Here is a 24,398-nt window from a genome sequence, read left to right on the forward strand (position 1 = left end):
TTTTTTCCACCAAAATGAATAACCTCACACTTATCCACATTAAACTCCATCTGCCAATGTTTGGCCTAATCTCCTAGCCTATCAATATCTCTCTGTAAAATCTTTATCCCCTCTTCACTGCCTGCTTTCCCACCTATTTTCATATCATCTGCAAATTTTGCTATGTTACACTCTGTCCCTGCTTGTCCTGGGTCTCTGCTTCTCTCCCCCCCCCCCCCCCCCCCACTTTATTGGTTGCATGATACAAACAGGTCTTGGAACAAATTGGTGAACGGCTTCCACATCTTGTGGAAGTCTTCCAATCCTTGGGTGACATACTTTATTTTCTCCAGCCTGAAAAATTCCATGAGGTGGGACAGTCAGTCTGCAGCTTGGGTGGTGCTGCTGATCGCTAACCGAGCAGGAGGAGCTTCCAGCGGGCAATCAAGGAGGCAAAGTTAGGGTGTCAGCCTCCTCCCTGTGAAGAGCTCTGGATGCTCTGATACTCTGAAGACTGCCAGTAGTAAGCATGGCTCCACTCTCACTCCCACAACCCAAAACATGGCCTCAAAGAAAGACGTCTCGTACCCGACAGGTCTGGGGCAGGACCAGAACATGTGGGTGTGGTTGGCCGGGCCTCCCTGGCATTGTTCATACTTGTCCTGCACCTCCGGGACGAATCCGCTCATTCATGTTCTGGTTAGGTGCACCCTGTGCATCACATTTAGCTGCGTTAGGCTCATCCCTGTGCATGTGGAGATGAACTTTGCTTTGTGCAGTGCTTCGATCCAGAATCCTCCCCTATTTCCCTGCTGAGCTCTTTCTCCCATTTCTTTTTTGTCGCGTCCAAGGGTGAGCGTACCTCCTCTAATAGTCATCCATACATACCCACACGGTTCACCTCTCGTAGTCCACCCGCGTTCAATAGTCCTACTAATGAGTGTCCTGGTATCTTCCTCATGGAGGAAGTTGATCTGTATGTACCTTAGGTTGTTCCCTCTGGGAGTTGGAACTTGTCCATAAATTCCTGGAGAGTTGCTACTGTACCGTCTGTGTACAGGTCCCTAACTTTCAGTGTCCCCTTGTCCTGTCCATACCTCTTGAAGGAGGCATCCATTGTTGTGGGGATGAACCTGTGATTTTTGCAGATGGGGGTGATAGTGGACATCTCGGTTAGTCCGGAGTGCTGTCTCATTTGGTTCCACACTTGGACGGTGGCCACGACCACTGGGCTTTTTGAGTATCTGGCTGCGGGGCATGGAAAAGCGATTGTGGCCATTGCTTGTGTCCCCATACAACAGCTCACCTCCATTCTGACCCACTCCTCTCCTGGCTCCTTGACCCATCCCCATACTCTTTCTACGGTGGCCACCCAGTGGTGGAACTGAAGGTTTGAGAGGGCCAAGCCTCCCACATTTCTTCTTCGTTGTAGGACCTTCTTCCCAAACCTCGGACTCTTCCCTCCCCAAACCCATCTGATTCACTAATGTCCTTTTGGGAAGTAAATCTGTTGTCCTAACCTGGTCTGGCCGACTTGTGACTCCAGACCCACCACAATGTGGTTGACTGTTAACTGCCTCCTAAAGGGCAATTAAGGATGGGCAACAAATGCTGCGACACCCACGTCCCATGTAGGATTAAAAAGAAAATGGGGGGGAAAAAAACAAACGCCATGGTCAGTTTGTCCACTGTGGTGGAAAAGGCCTCTGATGTAGATCAGGAGGGATCTGAACAGGAAGAGGAACCTGGACAGTATGTTCTTCTTGGCCATCTGCACTCTTCCTACAGGGAAAATTTCACTCTTACTCGGGTTACGTTTGTAACCCGAGTTCCTTTCAGAATTTGAAAATGAAATGAAAATGAAAATCGCTTATTGTCACAAGTAGGCTTCAAATGAAGTTACTGTGAAAAGCCCCTAGTCACCACATTCCGGCGCCTGTTCGGGGAGGCTGATACAGGAATCGAAACGTGCTGCTGGCCTGCCTTGGTCTGCTTTCAAAGCCAGCGATTTAGCCCTGTGCTAAACAGCCCCTTTCATTATCCCTTTCATCCTGACCAGGGGTTCGAGATGTAGAGGAGCAGGTCATCTCATAGAGTGAGACTCTATGCTCTCTGTCTCCCCTTTGGATACCTCTCCACCACTTCGCTGATCTGAGGGCGATCGCCAGTGGCTCGATTGCCAGAGCAAACAGTAGCGGGGATAATGGGTATGAGTTGCTTCCATTCAACCCTGTCGAAGGCCTTCGCTGTATCCAGGGACATGATCACCTCCGGTGTTCTCTCCCCTGATGGGGTCATGATCAGGTTTAGCAGGCATCTGATGTTTGCTGTTTGCCCTTGACATAGCCCGTCTGATCTTCAGCAACTACCTCGGGCATACAACTCTCCAGCAGCCTCGCTTGAGCCTTCGCCAGGATCTTGGCGTCAGTATTAAGGAGTGCAATGGGTCTGTAAGATCCACACTCTGTCGGGTCTTTGTCATTTTGATATTGTCCATCCAGCCCCGGTGCATTTCCCCTCTGCGTGGAGTTACTTCTCTCCATTCTAATGATGGTTCCAGGCCCCATCCCCTATCTTCCCCCACGACCAGCATGTGTAGTCCATCAAGGAACAGCTTCATCTTCGTGGCCCTCCAGGGGCCCTCCAAGTAGAGAGCAGGTAATCGTCCATTTGTAGATTTTTCCTCTCCACCAATAGTTCCGTGGAGCAGGACTCCAGGCCGTGGAGTACTGCCGATCCACCTCCAGTGTGGAGTCAATCAGCTGTTGCCTAGTCCTCCTCTCCTTCCTATCTTTGAGTGCCCTCTATGCAATAATTTCTCTCTCTCTCCTCCCCCCGATCTCTGCCTTCAGTACCTCTCAGAATATGGAGGGTGAGACCTCCCGAATTTGGTTACAGGTTACATACCCCATCGATGGCTTGCGATATCCGCTCACAGATTGCCTTATCGGTGAGGAAGGCTGTTTTCAGCCTCCACGTGGGGGCGCTGAGCCCATTACATCTCCAGTCTCACATCCAAGTAATGCGGGGCACCTTCGGAGATTACAATTGCGGAGTACTTAGGTCCTACTAGCCCTGGAAGCACTGATTTCTCCACTACGACGAAGTCGATCCTAGTGTAGACCCTGTGAACCTGGGAGAAGAAGGAGACCTCCTTGGGAGTGTGAACCTCCATGGGTCCACCGTCCCCATCTGCTCATGAAGGCAATCATCTCCCTCGCCATGCTTCCCCGCTTGGGGCTGGATCTGTCTGTCATAGAATCATAGAATTTACAGTGCAGAAGGAGGCCATTCAGCCCATCGTGTCTGCACCGGCTCTTGGAAAGAGCACCCTACCCAAGGTCAACACCTCCACCCTATCCCCAAAACCCAGTAACCCCACCCAACACTAAGGGCAATTTTGGACACTAAGGGCAATTTATCATGGCCAATCCACCTAACCTGCACATCTTTGTGACTGGGAGGAAACCGGAGCACCCGGAGGAAACCCACGCACACACGGGGAGGATGTGCAGACTCCGCACAGACAGTGACCCAAGCCGGAATCGAACCTGGGACCCTGGAGCTGTGAAGCGATTGTGCTATCCACAATGCTACCGTGCTGCCTGTCATGTGGTCTTCTCCCATAATGGGTTGGTGGGAGTCTATGTTTTTAATTTTTTTAATGAATTCCACATTGTTCCAGTCGGGAGCCACTGGTGATCCTTCCAGGACAATACTAACCATGACATGCCGGCCCACTGGGTCCGTAAGCGTCTTTGCCACCGAGAATGCTGTTGTCTTATTAAGCAGTGTGGCCACTCCCCTAACCCTCATCTCGTAACATGATTGGTATGTCTGTCCTACCCAGCTTTCTGTCCTACTCAACTCTTTCCTACCCTCAGTTGTTCCTTCTCCCTCAGGTGCGTGACTTTGAGGAAGATTACATTGGCTGTCAGACTTTTCAAATGGGCAAAGACTCTGGGTCTTTTCACTGGGCCATTAAGACTCCTGACTTTCCAGGTGACTTTTCAGATGGGGGGAGGGGGTTTCTGTTCCCAGTCCGTATCTTTGCACAAATTCATTAACTTTGGCCGGTGCGGTGGAATAATGTTCTTTTCTTGAAAGGTTACTCCGAGCTTTGCTGGGTACAACAACTTGAACTGTACCTTGTTCTTGTACAAGGCCACCATAGCTGCGTTGAATTCGGCTCGGCGCTTGGCCAGGTCTGCCCCAATATCCTGGTTCACCTGGATCGCGTGTCCCTCTTACTTACAGGACCGTGTGTGTCTTGCCAAGTTCAGGATCCTCTCTCTATCCTGATACAGTTTTGAAATGATGGCCGGTGGCAACTATCCCGTCTTTGGCCTCGGCCGGAGTGACCTGTGGGCTCTGTCATTCTCTGGGGGTTTACGGAAGTTGTTCCCTCACCCCGACCAGCTTATCCAGCATCTGGGCCATGTTGCCTGTGGGGTTCTTGTCCTCAATACCATCTGCTCAGCCCACAATGCAGCCATTCCGACGGTGCAAATGGTTCTTCTTATCATCTACCTTGAGTGTTTCTTGGGTCGTAACCAACGTTGCCACCTCCATCTTCAATGAGGCAATTTGGTCACTTTGGCCAGTCGCTGCTTTTCACAGCCCCCTTATCGTTGCTTCCTGCACCTCCAACTATTGCTCCATCTTTTTCAGCACCTCCTTGAAGGCGGCCAGGACATCCGCAACCGTTGCCATCATCTCACGTTTAATAACATCTCGGTACTTTTGGAGCTCCTGCGCAGGAGCTCCAGCCACTGGTTTATTGGTACGTGCATCGGCGACCTGGCCGGCTTCCTTGCAACTCGCTCCGTGTGTTCGCCACCTCGTTCTCTCCCTCCAGACTCTTGCTAACCCCACCATCTCTTCTGCTTTTTGAGTTGTTCACAGACAGCTCTTTGTATCTGTGGTGAAATCTCCTGCATTTAGCATTTTTGGCGACCGGGGCTTTTCACAGTAACTTCATTGAAGCCTACTTGTGACAATAAGCGATTTCATTTTCATCTACCTTCAACAATTTCAACTTTCACCACTGAGGCAGTACTGTGGTTTTGTTTACTTTAGGTTTTTCTCTGCAGTAAAAATGATTGGTGAAGGCTGTTAATTTTGGCAAATCTGTTTAGCGGCTGTGTTCTACCGGAATTCCCTGCTTCTGCATGCAAGTATTTGTAAAGCTATTCCGTGTGTGTCAACTGTCGCTAATTTCCTAAACTAGAATGCAACAGTAAGAAGCCTGACAACATCAGGTTAAAGTCCAACAGGCTTGTTTCGAATCACTAGAATGCAGCAGGTTCTCATAATTCCTTGGACCTGAGTTTCCATAAGCCTAAATAAAATAATGAGCTGACACTGTGGTAGAATTTCACATTTATTATTTGGAGATATCTTCATGCTGCTAAACATTAGACTATATTTGATAATTCCACTTATGCATTATTTCTCTAACACGATCTTGGTGTTTACTCTGATCTCTGTGCCAGGATGGAATGCTTATTGACAATTTGTGTTTGAACCACCGAACAAGCCCTCAACTCAACAGTTGGTTGCCATCAATGGAAGTGGTACATTTTCCAAGTTGAGACGCAATTCATTCCTATGGTTATAGACAGTTCAGGATCAAATTTCTGATCTCAGCCTTGAAATCTCTAATCTTGCTGTTAGCCAAAAGGAATGTTCTCAAGTGGAATTTGAGATTTCGAGCCCCTTTGTTACTGGCTATTAAAAGTAAGAGGTTACAACTTTTAAGGGCAAATATCACATTAGTTCCTAGAGATTGCCATAGTTTTTCTCCAATTTACTAACGGAGTACACAATACAAAAATGGCAAAATTGCTTCATTAACTGCCCAACTGTCAATAGATGAGCATCTCATCCTAATTTATTAGGTGAACCTGACGTAAATCCGTTGTACGGGAACACAGCAGTTATTATTGTTGTTTCACAGCACCAGGGATCTAGGTTCGATTCCCGGCATGGGTCATTGTTTGTCTGGAGTCTGCACGTTCTCCCCATGTCTGCGTGGGTTTCCTCCGGGTGCTCCGGTTTCCTCCCGCAAGTCTCGAAAGACGAGATTGTTGGGTGAATTAGACTTTCTGAATTCTCCCTCCGTGTACCCGAATAGGCGCCATAGTGTGGTGACTGTAGGGGATTTTCACTAACTTCATTGCAGTGTTAATGTAAGCCTACTTTTTTAAAAAAACGTTAGTGTGAAAATCCCCAAGTCGTCACACTATTGCGCTGACACTAATAAAGATCCTTATTGTTAAATACTTTCTATAATTACTTTGAAGCAAATTGCTTTATGTTACAAATCTGATATGGAATTGTAGTGGTTAATGAATAATATATATTTTTAAATAAGTGCACTATTGCTCCACTGTAAATCCAGCTGTAAAATGGACTGCTGTAATTAAGAATGGAGACCTCAAAAGTTGACTTTCAGAGAAGATGCACTTCAAACTTCTTGTGAATTGTATTATCGAGATTTCTAAAGTAAAATATGCTTCAAAACAAATGAAGAGGCATGTATGGAGAATTTCAGTCATAATTTACTCGATGTCAATGATCTGAAGAACCTCAACAAAAATTAGAGTTACACACCTTAAGAGCACAAAGTAAGGTATCAACACTGTAAAGTATTGAAATGTCAGCTGAGGATTGCTATACTGTCAGGGATGCCAGCTTTCAAATGACATTATAGAGTACCAAATTTAATTTTTTTCCAATTAAGGGGCAATTTAACATGGCCAATCCACCTACCCTGCACGTCTTGGGTTGTGGGGTGACACTCACACTCACATGTGCAAACTCCACAGAGACAGTGATCCGGGGCCGGGATCAATCTCAGGTCCTCAGTGCCATGAGGCAGCAGTGCTAACCACTACACCACCGTGCCGCCCTACTTTCAAATGACATGTCGAAACGAGACCCCACCTGCCTTCCTCGGGTGGACTTTAAAAATTCTATGACACTATTTCACAGAAGAATAGGTAACTTTCCCCCTGTATCCTGGATAATATATATCACTCAATCAACATCACTAAAGCATGCTATCGAGTCATGAATTTAGGAAATAAGTGTATACATGGCATGGGGAAAATATATTTCAGGAAACAAATTCCTTGGCCAGTTTGGGTCTTTTGGACTGCTCTTATGTTTGCAGGAAAGGGCAGCACGGTGGCGCAGTGATTAGCATTGCGGCCTCACGGCGCTGAGATCCCAGGTTCGATCCCGGCTCTGGGTCACTGTCCATGTGGAGTTTGCACATTCTCCTCGTGTTTGCGTGGGTTTCGCCCCCACAACCCAAAAATATGCAAGCTAGGTGGATTGAACACGCTAAATTACCCCTTAATTGGAAAAGTGAATTGGGTACTCTAAATTTATTTTTAAAAATGTTTGCAGGAAAAATTGTCATTGCAGGGTTCAGGGTGGAACGGTGTGTAGACTGCGCGACCATACATTGCAGTTCCATATGATGAAGCTCTTCAATGGGAAGAGCTTAACGATCTTTAGTTAGTGACAATTGGGGTACAGCACTGGACTTGCGTTAGATATCTTGTTATTTGGATTATGTTCCCTGATTTGCATGTTTTGCAACATGATATTGTCCCATATGTTAATTGAAGCCAGACAAATAAAAATATAATAATAGTCTAATGTCTGATTGTGTTTATTTACTGTTAATATATTATCTACTCTATTCACAGGTCAAGGAAGTACCCTGTCACTTTCCTGCTGAAACTAAAGAGCAACACCCTCCACACCACCAAACAGTCACTAACACAGATACACAAAAACTCTGGAAAATGATATCATGGACACTACACTGGAAACCAAGTGCTTATGAGGAAGGATAGCAATGGTTTATTTGGAACAAAGATTCATTGTATATTGTGTTCCCAAAGAATAATCTGGGGGTTTAGGGCATGTTCCTCACTGAACCTCTATTAAAAAGGTCATTTGTTGAGCATGACATAAAAGGCGGTCGGATAACTAATTGTGGTTCCATGATTTTAATGTTTGCTTTCAGTTTCTAGCCTAAAGATTACCAGATTTCAGTTAAATTTCCCAATTTGAATTTGAACACTGAATTTCTAGATTGCCATCCAGTAACAGTCTCTGGGCTACCATAACCTGAAAGTAATTTTAGACTAGGTATCATAATTGAGTCAAGACTCTTTGGCGAGCCTGAGCTGCCTCATGCTTCTCCTCCATCATGGTTTAGGTGGACTAGTCTGGGTTAGTATCTATTGAGTTGTGCCTTCTAAGTCCTCTGAATGCAGGGCAGGAAAAAAATTATCTTGTCCCGTTTTGCCATTGCAATAGTGGAATTTTGAAATGTTCCTATTTGCCTAAATTGCCAACAGCACTCCTAATCTAGCAAATTTACTTTTCAGCTGTGACTGTAATGGTGGACAAGCAAAATTCACAATTTTTCTATTGGCTTCACAAATATATCTTACTCCATCAAAAAATGCTAAACACATGATTGACTTGTTGATGCTACCTCACTCCATTTCACAACTTTGTACTCATAATATTTTAAACTTTCTGTCCCATTGATATTTAGTGGCAGACAATCTGAGTTAGTTTTATTTATGCAATGGCCATGATCACATCTTTTTAAGTCTAACTTTGGATAGTAACTACAAAATTGCCACTTAACATTTTAATTTCTTTATGAAACATTAGTGCTTTAATCTCTCAGCAGCAGACAATATATGGTTTAGATGACTAGCCTTAAAAGCAAAAGGCATTAAAGAGCTAGAAAATCTGAGCCAAAGTTTGATGCGAAAACATTTAATTGATGCTAAAACTTTGAATATATTAAAGAGGCGGCTGGATATAGCACTTGGGGAGAATGGGATCAAAGGCTATGGAGAGAAAGCAGGATTAGGCTATTGAGTTGGATGATCAGCCATGATCGTGATGAATAGCAGAGCAGGCTCGAAGGGCCAAAAGGCCTCCTCCTGCTCCTATCTTCTATGTATCTATGAGGTTGAAAGATGGTTACCTACTTTTGTTATTTCATCACCTTGTTTTTTAAATAAAAGTGTTCCTCCTTTGACTAAGTATTTATTCTGCTGTTTTTCTCTTGATTTTCAAGGTCTGCACATCTGTTGCCTACAAGTGAAAGGCTTAATGCAGCTCTGAACTTGTCATTCAGAGATGTACAGAGCTGGCATTTTCCTCCAGTTTATTATTAAAAATTTCCTTTTCTCATTTTTCTTCTATTTCACACATTTCTTGTAGCTGATTAACTCTTGATTCAACCAACCAGCTGTTTGAGAACAGCTGCCACATTGGGAAGGGAGCTGACTTCTTGTTGTTGCCATCCTGTTGTGACTTACTGGTAGCTGCAATTGAGAACTTAGCTGCATACTGTAAACCTTACTATATGTTTTCAGCATGCAAAACAAATATTTGTATATAGTTTGGGAAAGAGATTAATTATTGTTTAAAATACTCTTATCTCTTTGTTATCCTTTCCCACTTTCCATCTTCTCACTAATGACTGGCCTAATGCAGAATGGAAGTTTGTGAAGTATAACTTAGAGTAAGGAGAATCCTTTATAGTAATCTATGCTAAATCTTTTAACAAAACATTTTGCATTCCCATTCCTTGAATAATTTTATTAATTAGTTTTGTTAATTTTGCAGACCAAGAATTGGACAATAACCGCAGTCTTCCTGGGAGGAGCAGTTCACCAAGAGGAAGTCTTTCACCACGGTAAACCATGGCATTACAAACTTTAGACAATAAAAATATTTCACTTTTTTGGTAATATTTTCCTGCATTTTCATGCCATTTCATCACCATCTTGGAATGAAGACAGAAACTTGCGCTGGACTGCAATGCTAATAGCCTACCAATCTCTCACCCCAGGGGCAAGAGGGAATTTATGCATAATTATAAGATAGCAAGTTGGGGACAGATCATCTTGGCTTAATGGCACATTCTCAATTCTGAGTAAAGATTGTGGACTCAGTTCCACACAACCTGAGCGCATAATCTAGGCTGACACTTCTGTGCAGTACTTGGAATGCTGCAGTCTCAAGAGGTGATGTATTTCATCTTTCTGTAAAACATTCTATGGCATTTTTTGACCAACTTCAATTAATGTCACTTCAATCAATTCTAGATTTAATTGGTCATTTGGTTTTTTTTTGCTGTTTGTGGAATCTGGCTGCTGTATTTGACTATATAACAGTCTACTTTGAAAGTATGATATAGTAGAAGTAGTTCCGTAATTTTTTAATACCAAATGATTGGAATGTTTGGTCAGTTGGAAAAGCCAGTGCTCAACAGCGGACCTATCCTTCATAAGAGTTTGTTTAATCTTCCTAATACTGGCCAAGCTTACCAAGATTCAACTGTAAATTCAAGTGGAACCCAAACCATTTGTATGAATTTACCTGTATGTCGTGGAAATCTGTCACTTATGTGGTGATATGCTTGTTCGTATGGCAAACTAATCTTTGGATATTAATCCACTATGCAGTCTTCATTATATCAAATAGTTATCATAGGTTATCATTTTACAGTTGATTGGAGAAGTAAAATACTCACTTTGCTGTGGCTACAAGTCCTTTATAATTATATGGTAGAACAGGGTAACTGTAGGCCAATTAACCTGATAGTAATAGGTAGACGCTCAAGGGAATCATTAGGGGGATGCAGTATATGACCACTTAAACAGAGAAGGCCATATCAAGAACATTGCTTCCTAAATTGCTAAATTGTTGCTGTGAAATTTGAACTTCTTTTCAAGAATGAGAGACATTCTAATGTTTTTAAAGTATGTTTATTAAGATTTACATATTAACAAACAATCACCAAAACACAAGAATACAAATATTACAAACAAAGAAAAGGTAACTAACTTTTCTTTTTAAAAATAACTTTGAGTACCCAATTATTTTTTTCAATTAAGGGTAATTTAGCGTGGCCAATCCACCTCCCTGCACATCTTTTTGGGTTGTGGGGCAAGACCCATGCAAACACAGTGATAATGTGCAATAGCCACACGGACTGTGACCCGGGGCCGGGATCGAACCCGGGTCCTTGGCGGTGTGAGGCAGCACAGCTCACCACTATGCCGCCCTGAAAAAGTAACAAACTTAAACACTATCTAAAACCCCCAACAGCTGACGGTGTCTAGATATTTCAAGAAGAAAATGAACAGTTGCCACCTCGGGTAGAATCTCTCCATTGAACCCCTGATAGTGAATTAACTTTTCTCTAAATGCAAAAAGGACGTTTAAATCCTCTAATCAGGCAAATACACTGGGCAGAGCAGGAGACCTCCAACCAAATGCTTTCTACCTCCGGACTGTCAGTGAAGCAAAGGGAACAACGTCCGCCTCTATCCCAGAGTGAACGGCCGGTGAATCCGAAACCCCCAAAATAGCTATCAGAGGACATGGGAGTAATTCCAAATGGAGTATCTCTGACATGGTGCTAAAAAAGGCAGCCCAGAAGCTGGTAAGTCTGTGATAGGACCAAAACATATGCATATGATCAGCCGGGGCAAGCGAACAGTCAACACATCTGTTCACATTTGGACAAAAACTTTCATCCTTGCCTTTGTCAGGTGCCTCCTATGTAGCACCTTGAACTGAATTAGGCTCAGCTGGGCACATAAGGATGTAGGGTTGACCCTGTAAAGGGCCTGTCTCCAAGCCTCTTTAGTGAGTATTGGGCCCAGTTCACCCTTCCATTTCACCCTCACCCATTTCAGAGGGGAGGGATCAGATGAGAGAATGTGGCCATATAGATATGAGGTAGACCCCCTATCAGGCTGAGCCAAGGATAGAATCCTCTCCAGTGAAGTGGAACGTGGAGCCAGAGGAAAGGAAGGGAAAGCCGTACAGGTGAAATCACGAACCTGAAAGTAGTGAAAAAGATGAGTTGTGGAGCTGAAATTTGTCCGTTAACTCTCTAAAACTGGTAAACCTCCCTTCCACAAACAAATCGCCAAAGTGCTCAAGACCCTGTATCCATGAGTTAAATGTTGAGTCCATCCCAGTGGGTAAGAAAAGGTGATTGTTACGGATGGGGGCCAATGAAAACAGGGAGAGGAGTTTTAAATGTTGTCGAACCCATTTCCAGATTCTCAGAGAGGAGACTACCACTGGGTTTGAGGAGAATATAATAGGAGAAAAGGGCTATGGTGCAGTAACTATGGCAAGGAGAGTTGATATAGTGCAAGAGCGAACATCCAGTGGGCCCCAGATTAAATTGGGATCGCTAATCCACAATAAGACTTTTTTTTAATATCAGCGGCCCAGTAATAAAACAATAGGTTTGGGAGGGCCAAGTCCCCTGTCGCTTTATCTCTCCGGAGCAGAGCACTGTGGATTCTGGGATTCTTACTCACTCAAATAAAAGCATATATCAACTTATTAGTCCAATAAAAAAGGATTTGGGTGACATCCGGCAGCAGATGTGTACGATGAACACGCACCTGGCGATACTCCGTTTCGAACCCAACCTTTCCAGCGCGATAATGCTGGCCTTAACCCTAAAAATTATAAAAATCGCTTGGGAACAGCGTGCCAATAAAATAAACCCAAGAATGTTAAAAATAGGAGAGAGGGGAGCCAAGTGTGCTCCTCGGACTCCAAAGTGTTCCTAAAATCGGTGGGGGACAAAATGGCGGTGACTAGCGTCGTCCTCTTCCCCCCCACCACCCCGCCCAACGCGTTTGTGTGGCCATTAGCCAACGACATCAGCCGCATTGTGTCAGTTGGACTGAAAAAATATTAGGGGGGGTGGCACTGTGGCACAGTGGTTAGCACTGCTGCCTCACAGTGCCAAGGACCCGGGTTTGGTTCCGGCCACGGGTCACTATCTGTGTGGAGTTTGCACCTTCTCCCTGTGTCTGCTTCGGTCTCACCCCCATAACCCATAAGATTTGTAGATAGACGGATTGGCCACGCTAAATGCGCGGAGTGTCCACATTCTCCTCGTGTCTGTGTGGGTTTCCTCGGGGTGCTCCGGTTTCCTCCCACAAGGCTGAAAGACATGCTTGTTAGATGAATTGGACTGTCTGAATTCTCCTTCAGTGTACCCGAACGAGCGCCGTAGTATGGTGACTTTCACAGTAACTTCATTGCAGTGATGATGTAGGCCTATTTGTGAAACCAATAAACATTATTATAATAAATTGCCCCTTAATTGGAAAAAATATTTGGCTACTCTAAATTTATTTTAAAAAATAAAAAATATTAATGTGAATTGGCCGGAGAAGTAAAAGGTCAGTAGACAAGTTCCTGATCCAGATATTTTCACATCCCCCCCCCCCAGTATTAGCTCGGGCTCATTGCGTGCTGCGGCCGAAACTTCGTGCAGAGCAACCATAATAAGCTTCCATATTTTAAGGAACAGGGACAGGTCTTGCGGTGGGCCAGGGAGCACCTGTGTGCTTTCTGCTGTGTTTACCTTACGGGTATGGAGGGGGGTCTTCTGCCCTTTCCCGCTGTGGTGTCGAGTTTCCTCCTCTCTTCCTCCCCCAATAGTTGTGAGCTCCTATCTTCTCTCTCCCTTTTCCCTCTAGTCACTGTTGGCTTCGAACAGGTCTTGGAACAGGCCGACAAGTTGTCACCATGCTTTGAGGAAGCCTTCCTCTGATCCTCGGATGGTGTATGTGATCTCCTCCAAGTAGAGAAATTCCGCCAGGTCTGCCAGCCAGTCTGCAGCTATGGGTGGTGCTGCTGATCACCAGCTAAGTAGGATTCTCTGGCATGCGATTAAGGAAGCGAAAGCTAGGGCATTAGCCCCCTTCCCCATGTGTAACTCTGGCTGTTCGGATACCCTGCCCTCCTTGGGCATGGCTCCACCTTCACCCCCACAACCTTGGACATTGCCTCAGAGAAAGCTGTCCAGAATCCTACAAATTTGGGACAGGCCCAAAACATGCGGGTGTGGTTGGCCGGGCCTCTCTGGCACCGTGCACATTTATCCTCCAAATCCGGGAGCAACCTGTTCATTCGGGTTCTGGTTAGGTGCGCTCTGTGCACCTGTTTGAACGGCATGAGGCTGAGCCTTGCGCAGGAGGAGGTGAAGTTGGCTCTGCTCAATGCTTCACTCCAGAGGCCCCACCCCACTTCTGTCCCCAGTTTGTCTCCTCATTTCCCTCTGGCCTCATCCAGTGGCATTCGAGCCCTGTCCAGTAGCTGTCCATACATTTCCCCGCAGTTTGCCCCTTCCTTTTCTGTCGCTTTTATTGGGTCCTCTAGCAGTGTGGTCTTAGGGGCCCTGGAGTACTCTACTGACTCCTTGCGGAGTACTTTACTTGGAGGTGCTTAAGTTCCTGTCCTGTCGGTAGTGCCATTCCTCCATCAGTTCTCTGTGTCGCTAGTCTGTTTCCCATGTAAAAGTCCCTGACTGTCAGCGTCCCCCATTTCTTGAAGGTGGTGTCTAATATGGCTGGTGGGAACTTGTGGTTTCTGCAGATGGGGGCCATGGGAGACATCTCAGTCAGAGCAAAATGTTGACTCGTATGATTCCACATCCTTAGTGTGGTTACCGCCACTGGGCAGGATTTGTACGTCGTCGAGGGGGGTGGAAGTGCTGCCGTGACGAGGGCCCGGACGACGTCCCCTTGTAGGAGGCCTCCTCCATCTGCACCCATTCAGTGTTGGGTTGTCATGTGAGAGTACCTTTAAGAAATGGGTGTTTAAGAAATGTACCTTTAAGAAATAGGTGTTTATCAGTGATGTCAGAGTGTGGGTGGAGCTGGGCTGTCTGTCATGTTTCATGGCCATCCAGAAGACAAAAGAAACACCTTTTCACAGAAGCACATCAGGTTTACATTCACTACAGAAAGCATTTATAATTCTGAATTTACCAAATAATCAAGAAATAGTATTTTGATGGCAGAGAGAATAGCAGTACACCTGCTTTTTCTGGCTTCAGCTCCAACACTGAAAAACAAAACTGAAACATGCCCTGCAGCAAATAGCCTAAAACAAAAGTAAAATGCTGACAGACAGCCCAGCTCCACCCACACTCTGATATCACTGATAAACACCCGTTTCTTAACGGTACATTTATTAAACACCCATTTCTTAAAGGTACTCTCACATGACAGGTTTGTGTACCCATCCTCTCCCTCTTTCTGCCATAGCTGCCCACTGCTAATATTGCAGGTTTGATAAGGCCAGTGGTAATGTTGCAGGTTTGGTAAGGCCAGGCCACCCCTATCTTTTCTCCTTTGCAGTGTTAGTTTGGAGACACACACACACTGATTGTTCTGTCTATGTTTTACCTGGATGTTGCCTGGTATGGAGGGCATTAGCTATGAGGAGAGGTTGAATAAACTTGGTTTGTTCTCACTGTATAGTCGGAGGTTGAGGGGTGACTTGATAGAGGTTTACAAAATTATGAGGGGCATAGACAGAGTGGCAAGTGAGAGGGTTTTTCCCAGGGTAGAGGGGTCAATTACTAGAGGGCATACCTTTAAGGTGCGAGGGGCAAGGTTTAGAGGAGATGTACGAGGCAAGATTTTTAGAGTGTAGTGGGTGCCTGGAACTCGCTGCCGGTGCAGGGTGGTGGAAGCAGGGACGATAGTGACATTTAATGGGCGTCTTGACAAATACATGAATAGGATGCCGTCCCTACAACCTTCCGCGGGAGTTCAGCTCCGTTATCCTGATGGCAGTTTACATCCCACCCCATGCGAACGTGAATATCGCACTGGACAAAATATTCACCACCGCAAATAGCCTTGAAACGAAACATCCCGAGGCGTTGTTTATTGTAGCTGCGGGCTTCAATCAGGCTAAGCTCAAGAGCGCACTACCAAGTTACCACCAATACGTCACCTGTTCCACCAGAGGGCCAAAAATCCTGGACCACTGCTACACAAATATCAAACATGCCTACCGCTCTATCGCCCACCCACACTTTGACTAATCTGACCACAAGGCTGTGCTCCTGCTCCCGGCCTATAAGCAAAAACTGAAGCGGGAGAATCCATCAAAGAAAGTCGTGCATTGTTGATCTGAGGAATCGGATGATCTCCTACAGGACTGCTTGGAGTCAGTGGACTGGTCGGTATTTAAAAACTCTGCGACCAGCCTGAACAAGTACACTACTACATAATTGACTTCATTAGTAAGCGTGTAGAAGACTGTCTGCCAAAGAAGCAAATCCACGTGTTTCCCAACCGGAAACCCTGGATGAACAGGGATATCCACTGCTTGCTGAAGTCTTGGAGTTCAAGTTGGGCGACCAGGATTCTATACAAGAAAGCCAGATATGACCTAAAGAAATCCAACAAAGATGCCAAAAGACAGTACCGGACCAAGCTCGAGTCCCAGGCTAGCCACACGGACCCCCGCCGTCTATGGCAAGGTCTGCAAGACATAACGGGCTACAAGATGAAGGCATGTAAAATCGCCGGCTTCAATGCACCCCTCCCTGATGAGCTCAACGCATTCTATGCCCGCTTTGAGCAAGAGGTCAGCGAGAGCGAGCCTTCCATCTCAGAAGCCTCGGATGAACTTGTATCTCAGATCACCATCGCAGACGTCATAGCAGCCTTCACGAAGGTCAACCCACGGAATGCCACTGGCCCCGATGGAGTACCCAGACGAGCACTCAGGTCTTGCACGGATCAGCTGGCAGGGGTATTTGCAGACATCTTCAACCCCTCTTTACAACAATCTGAGGTGCCTATCTGCTTCAAGAAGACTGCCATAATCCCTGTACCAAAATAAAGCCAAGCAGCGTGCCTTAATGACTACCGTCCAGTGGCTCTGACATCCATCATCATGAAGTGCTTCGAAAAGTTAATCATGGCACGACTCAACTCCAGCCTCCCGGATTGCCTGATCCACTACAGTTCGCCTACCGCTGCAACAGGTCCACAGCAGACGCCATCTCCATGGCCCTGCATTCTGCCCTGGAACACCTAAATGACAAAGACACCTATGGCAGACTCCTATTTACCGACTACAGCTCAGCCTTCAACACCATCATTCCTATGAAACTCATCGCCAAACTCCGTGGCCTTGGCCTAGGCTCCTCCCTCTGCGGCTGTATCCTGAACTTTCTAACCCACAGGCCACAATCAGTAAGGATAAGCAACAACATCTCTTCCACGATCATCCTCAATACCGGTGTCCCACAAGGCTGTGTCCTCAGCCCCCTACTATACTCCTTATACACCTATGACTGTGCGGCCAAATTCCCCTCCAACTTGATTTTCAAATTTGCTGATGACACCACTGTAGTGGGTCGGATTTCAAACAATGACGAGACAGAGTGCAGGAATGAGATAGAGAATCTGGTGAACTGGTGCGACGACAATAATCTCTCCCTCAATGTCAACAAAACGAAGGAGATTGTCATCGACTTCAGGAAGCGTAGTGGAGAACATGCATGTCTACATCAATTAGAACAAGTAGAACCGGTCGAGAGCTTCAGATTTTTAGGTGTCCAGATCACCAACAACCTGTCGTGGTCCTCTCTTCCCCCCCACCCCCCAATGCCGACACTATAAGTTAAGAAAGCCCTCCAACGACACTACTTCCTCAGAAGACTAAGGAAATTTGGCATGTCAGCTACGACTCTCACCAACTTCTACAGATGCACCATAGAAAGCATTCTTTCTGGTTGTATCACAGCTTGGTATGGAGCCTGCTCTGCCCGAGACCACAGGAAACTACAAAAGGTTGTGAATGTAGCTGAATCCATCACGCAAACCAGCCTCCCATCCATTGACTCTATCTATAATTTCCGCTGCCTCGGAAAGGTAGCCAGCATAATTAAGGACCCCATGCACCCCGTACATACTCTGTTCCACCTTCTTCCGTCAGGAAAAAATACCAAAGTTTGAGGTCACGTCCCAACCGACTCAAAAACAGGTTCTTCCCTGCTGCCATCAGACTTTTGAATGAACCTACCTCGTATTAAATTGATCCTTTCTCTGCACCCTGCTATAACTGTAGCATTATATTCTGCAGTCTTTCCTTCCTGTTATGGGCCAGAGATTAGAGAACCCCAAAGTGTATCATGGAGTTCACCTGACCCACAACTTTTAATTGATTGCAGTATGGGGAGCACACGGCCCACTCTACAATAGTGGAAATGGAAAAGTATTTTTTAAAGGGAAACGATGTTTATTCTATGAACTCAAGTTAGCCTTTTTAAAACATACAGTGAACATCTTAGCAACCATCAATTCAAATGCAACCCCCAAAGAATACAACACAAAGTAATCCTTTAAGCTTTCCTTTTAACATCCATACGACTTAAAACACATTTTACCAGAAGCACATCAGGTTAAAGTCACTACTGTTACTAGTTTTAAATCACCAGGATCGATTTACAGTCTTTAGATTACAGAGAGAGATTCATACACCTTCTGGCTGTGACTGCAGCTATCCAGCTCTGAAAACGAAACTAAAACACACCCTGCAGCAAACAGCCTAAAACAAAAGTAAAAAGCTGACAGATGGCCCAGCTCCACCCACACTCTGACATCACTGATAAACACTAATTTCTTAAAGGTACTTTCACTACAGATATTTATATACACACCCATTTATAAACACTAATTTCTTAAAGGTACTCTCACTACAGATATGTATATACACACCCATTTATAAACACCCATTTCTTAAAGGTACTCTCACATGACATTCCTTCCCTATGTACGGTATGCATCGTTTGTACAGCATGCAAGAAACAATACTTTTCACTGTATACTGATACATGTGACAATAATAAATCAAATCAAAAGAAAGGATGGAAATAGAGGAATATGGACCCCGGAAGTGTAGAAGATTTTAGTTAAGACGGCAGACGCATGTTCGGCGCAGGCTTGGAGGCTTGGTCCTGTGCTGTACTTTTCTTTGTTCTTTGTTTGTTTTGGAAAAAGGCCTAGGGGATGAAGATTAGTATCTGAACGGGAAGCGGGACCTTGGCAGTACGTTCATTTTGATCGTCTGCACCCTCCCTGCCAGAGAGAACAGGAGCACGTCCCACCTTTGCAGGTCCTTTTTGACTTTCTCTGCCAAGCTGGTGAGATTCCACTTGTGGATCTGTGCCCAGTCCCAGCTATTTGGATCCCTAGGTAGCAAAATTTGTTTTGGGCTGGTTTGAATGGGAGCCCTCCAACTCTGACCTTCCCCGGTTTGGGTTCACTAGGAATGTCTCGGCAGGTTAAGTTTGTAACCCGAGAAGGTTCCAAACTCTTTCAGGATCTGCACGATTGCTCCCAGTCCTTCCTGCGGTTCTGAGACCTAGAGGAGCAGGGCATCTGCACAGAGTAACTCTGTGCTCTCCGCCTCCCCTTTGGATGCCCTTCCAGCGGTTCGCGTCTCACAGCGATCGCAGGGGTTCGATTGCTGGGGAAAACCGGAGCGGGGACAGTGGGCATCTCTGCCTTGAGCCTATGTTCAGCTGAAAGTATTCCAAGCTGGTCGTGTTGGTTCTAATGCTCGCCTTGGGGCGTTATACTGGAGTTTGACACAGGAGATGAATCCTGCTTCTGGCCCAAACCGCTCCAGTACCTCGAGAAGGTACTTCCATTTGACTCTGTCGAAGCCTTTTCTGCGTCCAGGAAGATGATCACCTCGGTGGTATCTCCAAGGGGGTTTGGGATCATTATTACATTCAGCAACCGCCTGATGTTCATATTAAGTTGACAAAGCCTGTCTTTTTAAATATAAATTTAAGAGTACCCAATTCATTTTTTCCAATTAAGGGGCAATTTAGCGTGGCCAATCCACCTAGCCTGCACATCTTTAGGTTTTGGGGGCGAAACCCACGCAAACACGGGGAGAATATGCAAACTCCACACGGACAGTGACCCAGAGCCAGGATCGAACCTGGGACCTCGGCGCTGTGAGGCTGCAAAGCTAACCCACTGCGCCACCGTGCTGCCAAACAAAGCCTGTTCGATCTTCTGCAACCACCTCTGGTACGCAGATCTCCTGTCTTTTAGCCATCCTTCGCGAGTATCTTCGTATCTATATGCAGCTGTGAACTGGGTCTGTACGAACCGCATTCCGTCGGGTCTTTGTCTTTTTTGGGTATCAACGATATCGTGGTCTGTGCTAGCATAGGAGGCTGGATGCTCCTCGTTAGCGAGTTTGTGAACATGTCCCTTAGATGTATCAGGGCAGGCGCAAATTTTTTATAAAGGTCCACTGGGAACCCAGGTCTTTCCCGACTGCATGGAGCTGATGCTGTCCTGAATTTCTCCCAGATCTATTGGTGCTTCCAGTTCCTGACACCTGTCCACCCTCACAGCTGGCATATCCAGTCCGTCATGGAGCTGTTTCATCCCCGCATCGGAGATGTACACCCTTCGGTAGAAGGTCTCGAACGCCCGATTGACCTCTTTTGGTTCTGTTACCAGTCTGCCTCTGCTAACCTTCACCTGCGCTCCGTCCCTCGTGGCTGCCTGCTTTCTCAGCTGGTGAGCCAGTAGGCGGCCAGACTTTTCCCAGTGTTTGTAGAAGGTCCCCTGTGCCTGGCGGAGTTGGTGCACTGCTTTCTTTGGGGAGAGCAGGATAAAGTCCATTTGTAGCTTTTTCCTCTCCGCTAGCAGTACTACAGTCGGGGCCTCAGAGTACTTTCTGTCTACCTCCAAGATGGAGTCATTCAGCTGTTGCCTGGGAGCCCTCTCTTCCCTGTCTTCTGCACGCCTTGTAGGCTATAATTTCCCCTCTGATCCCCTTTTGTGCCTCCCAGAACATCGAAGGTGAGACTTCCCCGTTCAGTTTGTTAGTCACGTAGTCGTCTATGGCCTGTGATGTTTTCTGGCAGAAGGCCTCATCGACCAGGATGTCTGTGTCCAACCTTCATGTGGGGCGTTGGGCACGTCCTGTTTCTAACCCCACATCCACGTAGTGCAGAGTATGGTCGTAGATGACTATTACGGAGTATTCCGCTCCTACTATTCCTGGAAGCACCGATTTCCCCACTACAAAGAAGTCGATTCGGGTGTTTACCTAATGGACCGGCGACAAGAAGGAGAATTCCCTCTCGCCGGGGTGCAGGAACCTCCACGTATCCACCCTCATCTGCTCCATAAACGTTCCCAGTTCCCTAGCCATGCCTGTCATTTTCCCCGTTCTGGGGTTTGATCGGTTGGTCAACGAGTCCTGCATGCAATTAAAATCATCCCCCGTTATCAGTCAGTGTGTGTCGATGTTGGGGATTTCCGCCATGATCTTTTTTATGAAGTCTGTGCCGTCCCAGTTGGGCATGTACACATTTACCAAAAATACCGCTGACCATGACATACCGTCCCCTTGGGTTCGTAACCTTCCTGATCTTCGTAAATCTCGTCGTCTTACTGATTAGTATGGCTACTCCCCTAGCCTTCATCCCGTAGCATGAATGGTGCATCTGTCCCACCCAGCCCTTCCTTACCAGCTGTCTGTCCTTTTCCCTCAGGTGTGCCTCCTGCAGGTACATTATGTCGGCCTTCAGGCTCCTTAAGTGAGTGAAGACTCTGAATCTTTTCACCGGACCGTTAAGTCCCCTTATATTCCAGGTGACAATCCTGATGGGGGGGGGGGGGGGTTTCTGACTATACTTATCTGGTGGACGCGCCCTACACTCAGGGGTTTCCCTTGGTTAGGGGGCCGTCCAAAATAGCCATGGTCACTGTTCTCACCATGAGGTCGGGCCCCTGCACTCTGGGGCGCCCTTTTGTTCAGGGACCCTCCAAAGTGGCTGCTTGCATTGCCATGTTGATTCCTCGGCCTGTTTCCTGCCTGCCAAAGCCAAACTTGCTGCCAACTCTTTTCCCCTGTTCTGTTCCTTGTCTGTTCTGTGTTTCTCCGCCCCCCCCGTCCCCCATCTCCCCCTCCTTGTGTTTCCCCCCTGATGCACAATCAATGGACACGAAACGTAGATAAAGTCCGAACGATAGGCTTTAATACACAAGACGTGGACCCGGCAGCAGACGTACAGAAAAATGGCAGACTGCCGGGGAACACGGGTTCTTATACCCCGCCTCGTGGCCGCAGATGGCGACATTATCGAGATACGGGAAGGTTGCCCGTAAACCGTATTGGTCGACCATTCGGTCCATCTCCCGTTGGAAGTCCGAGATCCCGTTTGTGACACCGAAGGCAACCCTTTAAAAAGTGGTAGAGTCACCCATCCGCTTCGAACGCAGTGTACTTTTGGTCACTTGCGCGGATGGGGAGCTGATGGTAGGCGGACTTGAGGTCCACCGTGGAGAAGACCTTGTACTGCGCGATCCTGTTGACCAGGTCGGAGATACGTGGGAGAGAGTACGCGTCCAGCTGCGAAAACCTGTTGATGATCTGACTGTAGTCTATGACCATCCTATTTTTCTCCCCGGTCTTTACCACCAGCACTTGTGCTCGCCAGGGTGTTGCTAGCCTCGATGACCCCTTCCTTCAGAAGCTGTTGGACCTCGGACCTGATGAAGGTCTGGTCCTGGGCACTGTACCGTCCGCTCCTGGTGGCGATGGGTTTGGAACCCGGGGTGAGGTTTGCAAACAAGGACGGGGGATCAACCTTGAGGGACGCAAGGCTGCAGACAGTAAGGGGGGCATAGGGCCGCTGAATTTGAATGTTAAGCTCTAGAGGTTGCACTGGAAATCTAACCCCAGGAGTGCTGCCGCACAGAGGTGAGGAAGGATGAAGAGCTTGTAATTTTTAAACTCCCTCCCCTGGACCGTGAGGTCCGCTATGCAGCACCCCGTGATCTGGACCGAGTGCGAACCGGTGGCCAGAACGATTTTTTGTTTGACTGGGTAAACAGGAAGAGCGCAGCGTCTTACCGTGGCGGGGTGGACGAAACTCTCTGTGCTCCCGGAGTCCAGCAGGCAGCTTGTCTCGTGGCCGTTGAGGAGGATCTTCGTAGTTGCTGTGGGGAGAGTGCGAGGTTGCGACTGGTCCAATGTGACTGAGGCGAGTCCTGGCAGAAACTCCGAGTCGTCAACAGGCAGAGAGTAGTCACCTGCGGGGTCCTCGGTGCCGATCCAAGATGGCGGCGCCCGTCGGCCGCACATGGTGGGGCGTGGACAAAATCGCGGCGTCAGGGGCCCAAACTGGCGGCGCCCGGGTATTGCACGTAGTGGTGGGGGGTGGGGGCAGCGAGGTCCGCGGCCCGCACGGGGCCCCTGAGGAGAGCAAGGGGGAGGACCCACGGTTGCTGCTTGGGACCGCAGCAACTGCTTTAGATTGGCAAACGGCCACAAAGTGGCCCTTCTTGCCACAGCCCTTGCAGGTTGCGGAGCGGGCCGGGCAGCGCTGGCGGGGGTGCTTTGCCTGGCCACAAAAATAGCAGCAGGGCCCCATGGGTTTATCGGGGTGCCCTGCAGTGCAGGCCTGGGGGGGATCCGAGTCCGTGGGGGAGGGGGAGGTTGCATTCCACGCTGCCCAGGGGGCCGTCGCGCGAGCATTCCGACTAGCAACGTCTAGGGAGGAGTCGAGGGCTTGTGCCTCCGTGAGGCTTAAAGTCTCTCTCTCTAATAAAGATTATTATTATTAAATTTTAAATTTTGTTGAGAGCTTCCGCCATTAGTCGAGTGGTCAGTTAAGAAGCTGCCTCTGCCATCTTGCCTCTGGTTGATCCAAGAGGCTTCAGTCAGTTGAGCAGGTTCAGACCAGTTCTTTTTTTTTTGGCTTTGCCTCCCATGCGGCATCTCAGAAAAGAGCAAATTCTGCACAACAAAATTTCAGGATTTTCCGAGGAGTCAAAGGCCCCATGGTGCCAGGAAGAAGGGTGCACAAGTCACGTTTCCAGCGGGAGCCACCTTGAGCGGGTCTTCCCCTCACATCCTGCCACCGGAAGTCGAGAGGCATTCTAATTCTGCACTTGCATTAGACTAAATATAGCAAAGGTTCACTGGATTGATCCCTGGAAAGACAGGATTGTTCTATGACGAGGGGCTTAGTAAATTGGGTCTGTATGCTCTGGAGTTCAGAAGAATGAAATATGATTTAATTTAAACATACAAGATTCTGAAGAGAGGTTATTTCCTTGGCCGGGTATTCTACATCAAGGGGGCACAGTCTCTGGATAAAGGGAAAATCATTTTGGACTGAGGTGGAGAGAAATTTCTTTGTTCAAAGAGTTGTGAATCTTTGTAATTCTGTACCCCAGAGGTTGGGAATGCTGCATCATTGAATATATTGAAGACTGAGGCACATTATTGGTGTCTCATGGAATCCAGGGTTTTGAGGATCAGCCATGGTGTATTGAATGGCAGACCAAGCTCAAGGGGCTATATGATTTACTACTCCTATTTCTTGTGTTCTCATGTAATCTAATCTATTGTCAAATTCATTCCCACTAGATCGTATTTTGTTAGGAAGTTAGGAAGGCAAATACAATATTAACATTCATGTCATGAGGGCTAGAGTACAAGAGCAGTGATGTACCTCTGAGGCTGTATAA

General features: G+C 46.9%; 1 protein-coding gene across 11 annotated transcripts in view; it reads left to right on the forward strand.

Annotated features, from left to right (window-relative positions):
• The window catches only part of mllt10 (MLLT10 histone lysine methyltransferase DOT1L cofactor), a 447,863-nt gene that overhangs the window by 387,386 nt on the left and 36,079 nt on the right, over positions 1 to 24,398 (forward strand). For all 11 annotated transcript variants that reach the window (XM_038798090.1, XM_038798088.1, XM_038798094.1 and 8 more), the window contains one exon: positions 9,655 to 9,724. In XM_038798090.1, coding sequence (XP_038654018.1) covers positions 9,655 to 9,724 — 70 coding nt within the window. The remainder of the gene's footprint in view (positions 1 to 9,654; positions 9,725 to 24,398) is intronic.

The sequence above is a fragment of the Scyliorhinus canicula genome, chromosome 5, assembly GCF_902713615.1.
Source record: "Scyliorhinus canicula chromosome 5, sScyCan1.1, whole genome shotgun sequence".
In the NCBI taxonomy this organism is placed as follows: domain Eukaryota; kingdom Metazoa; phylum Chordata; class Chondrichthyes; order Carcharhiniformes; family Scyliorhinidae; genus Scyliorhinus; species Scyliorhinus canicula.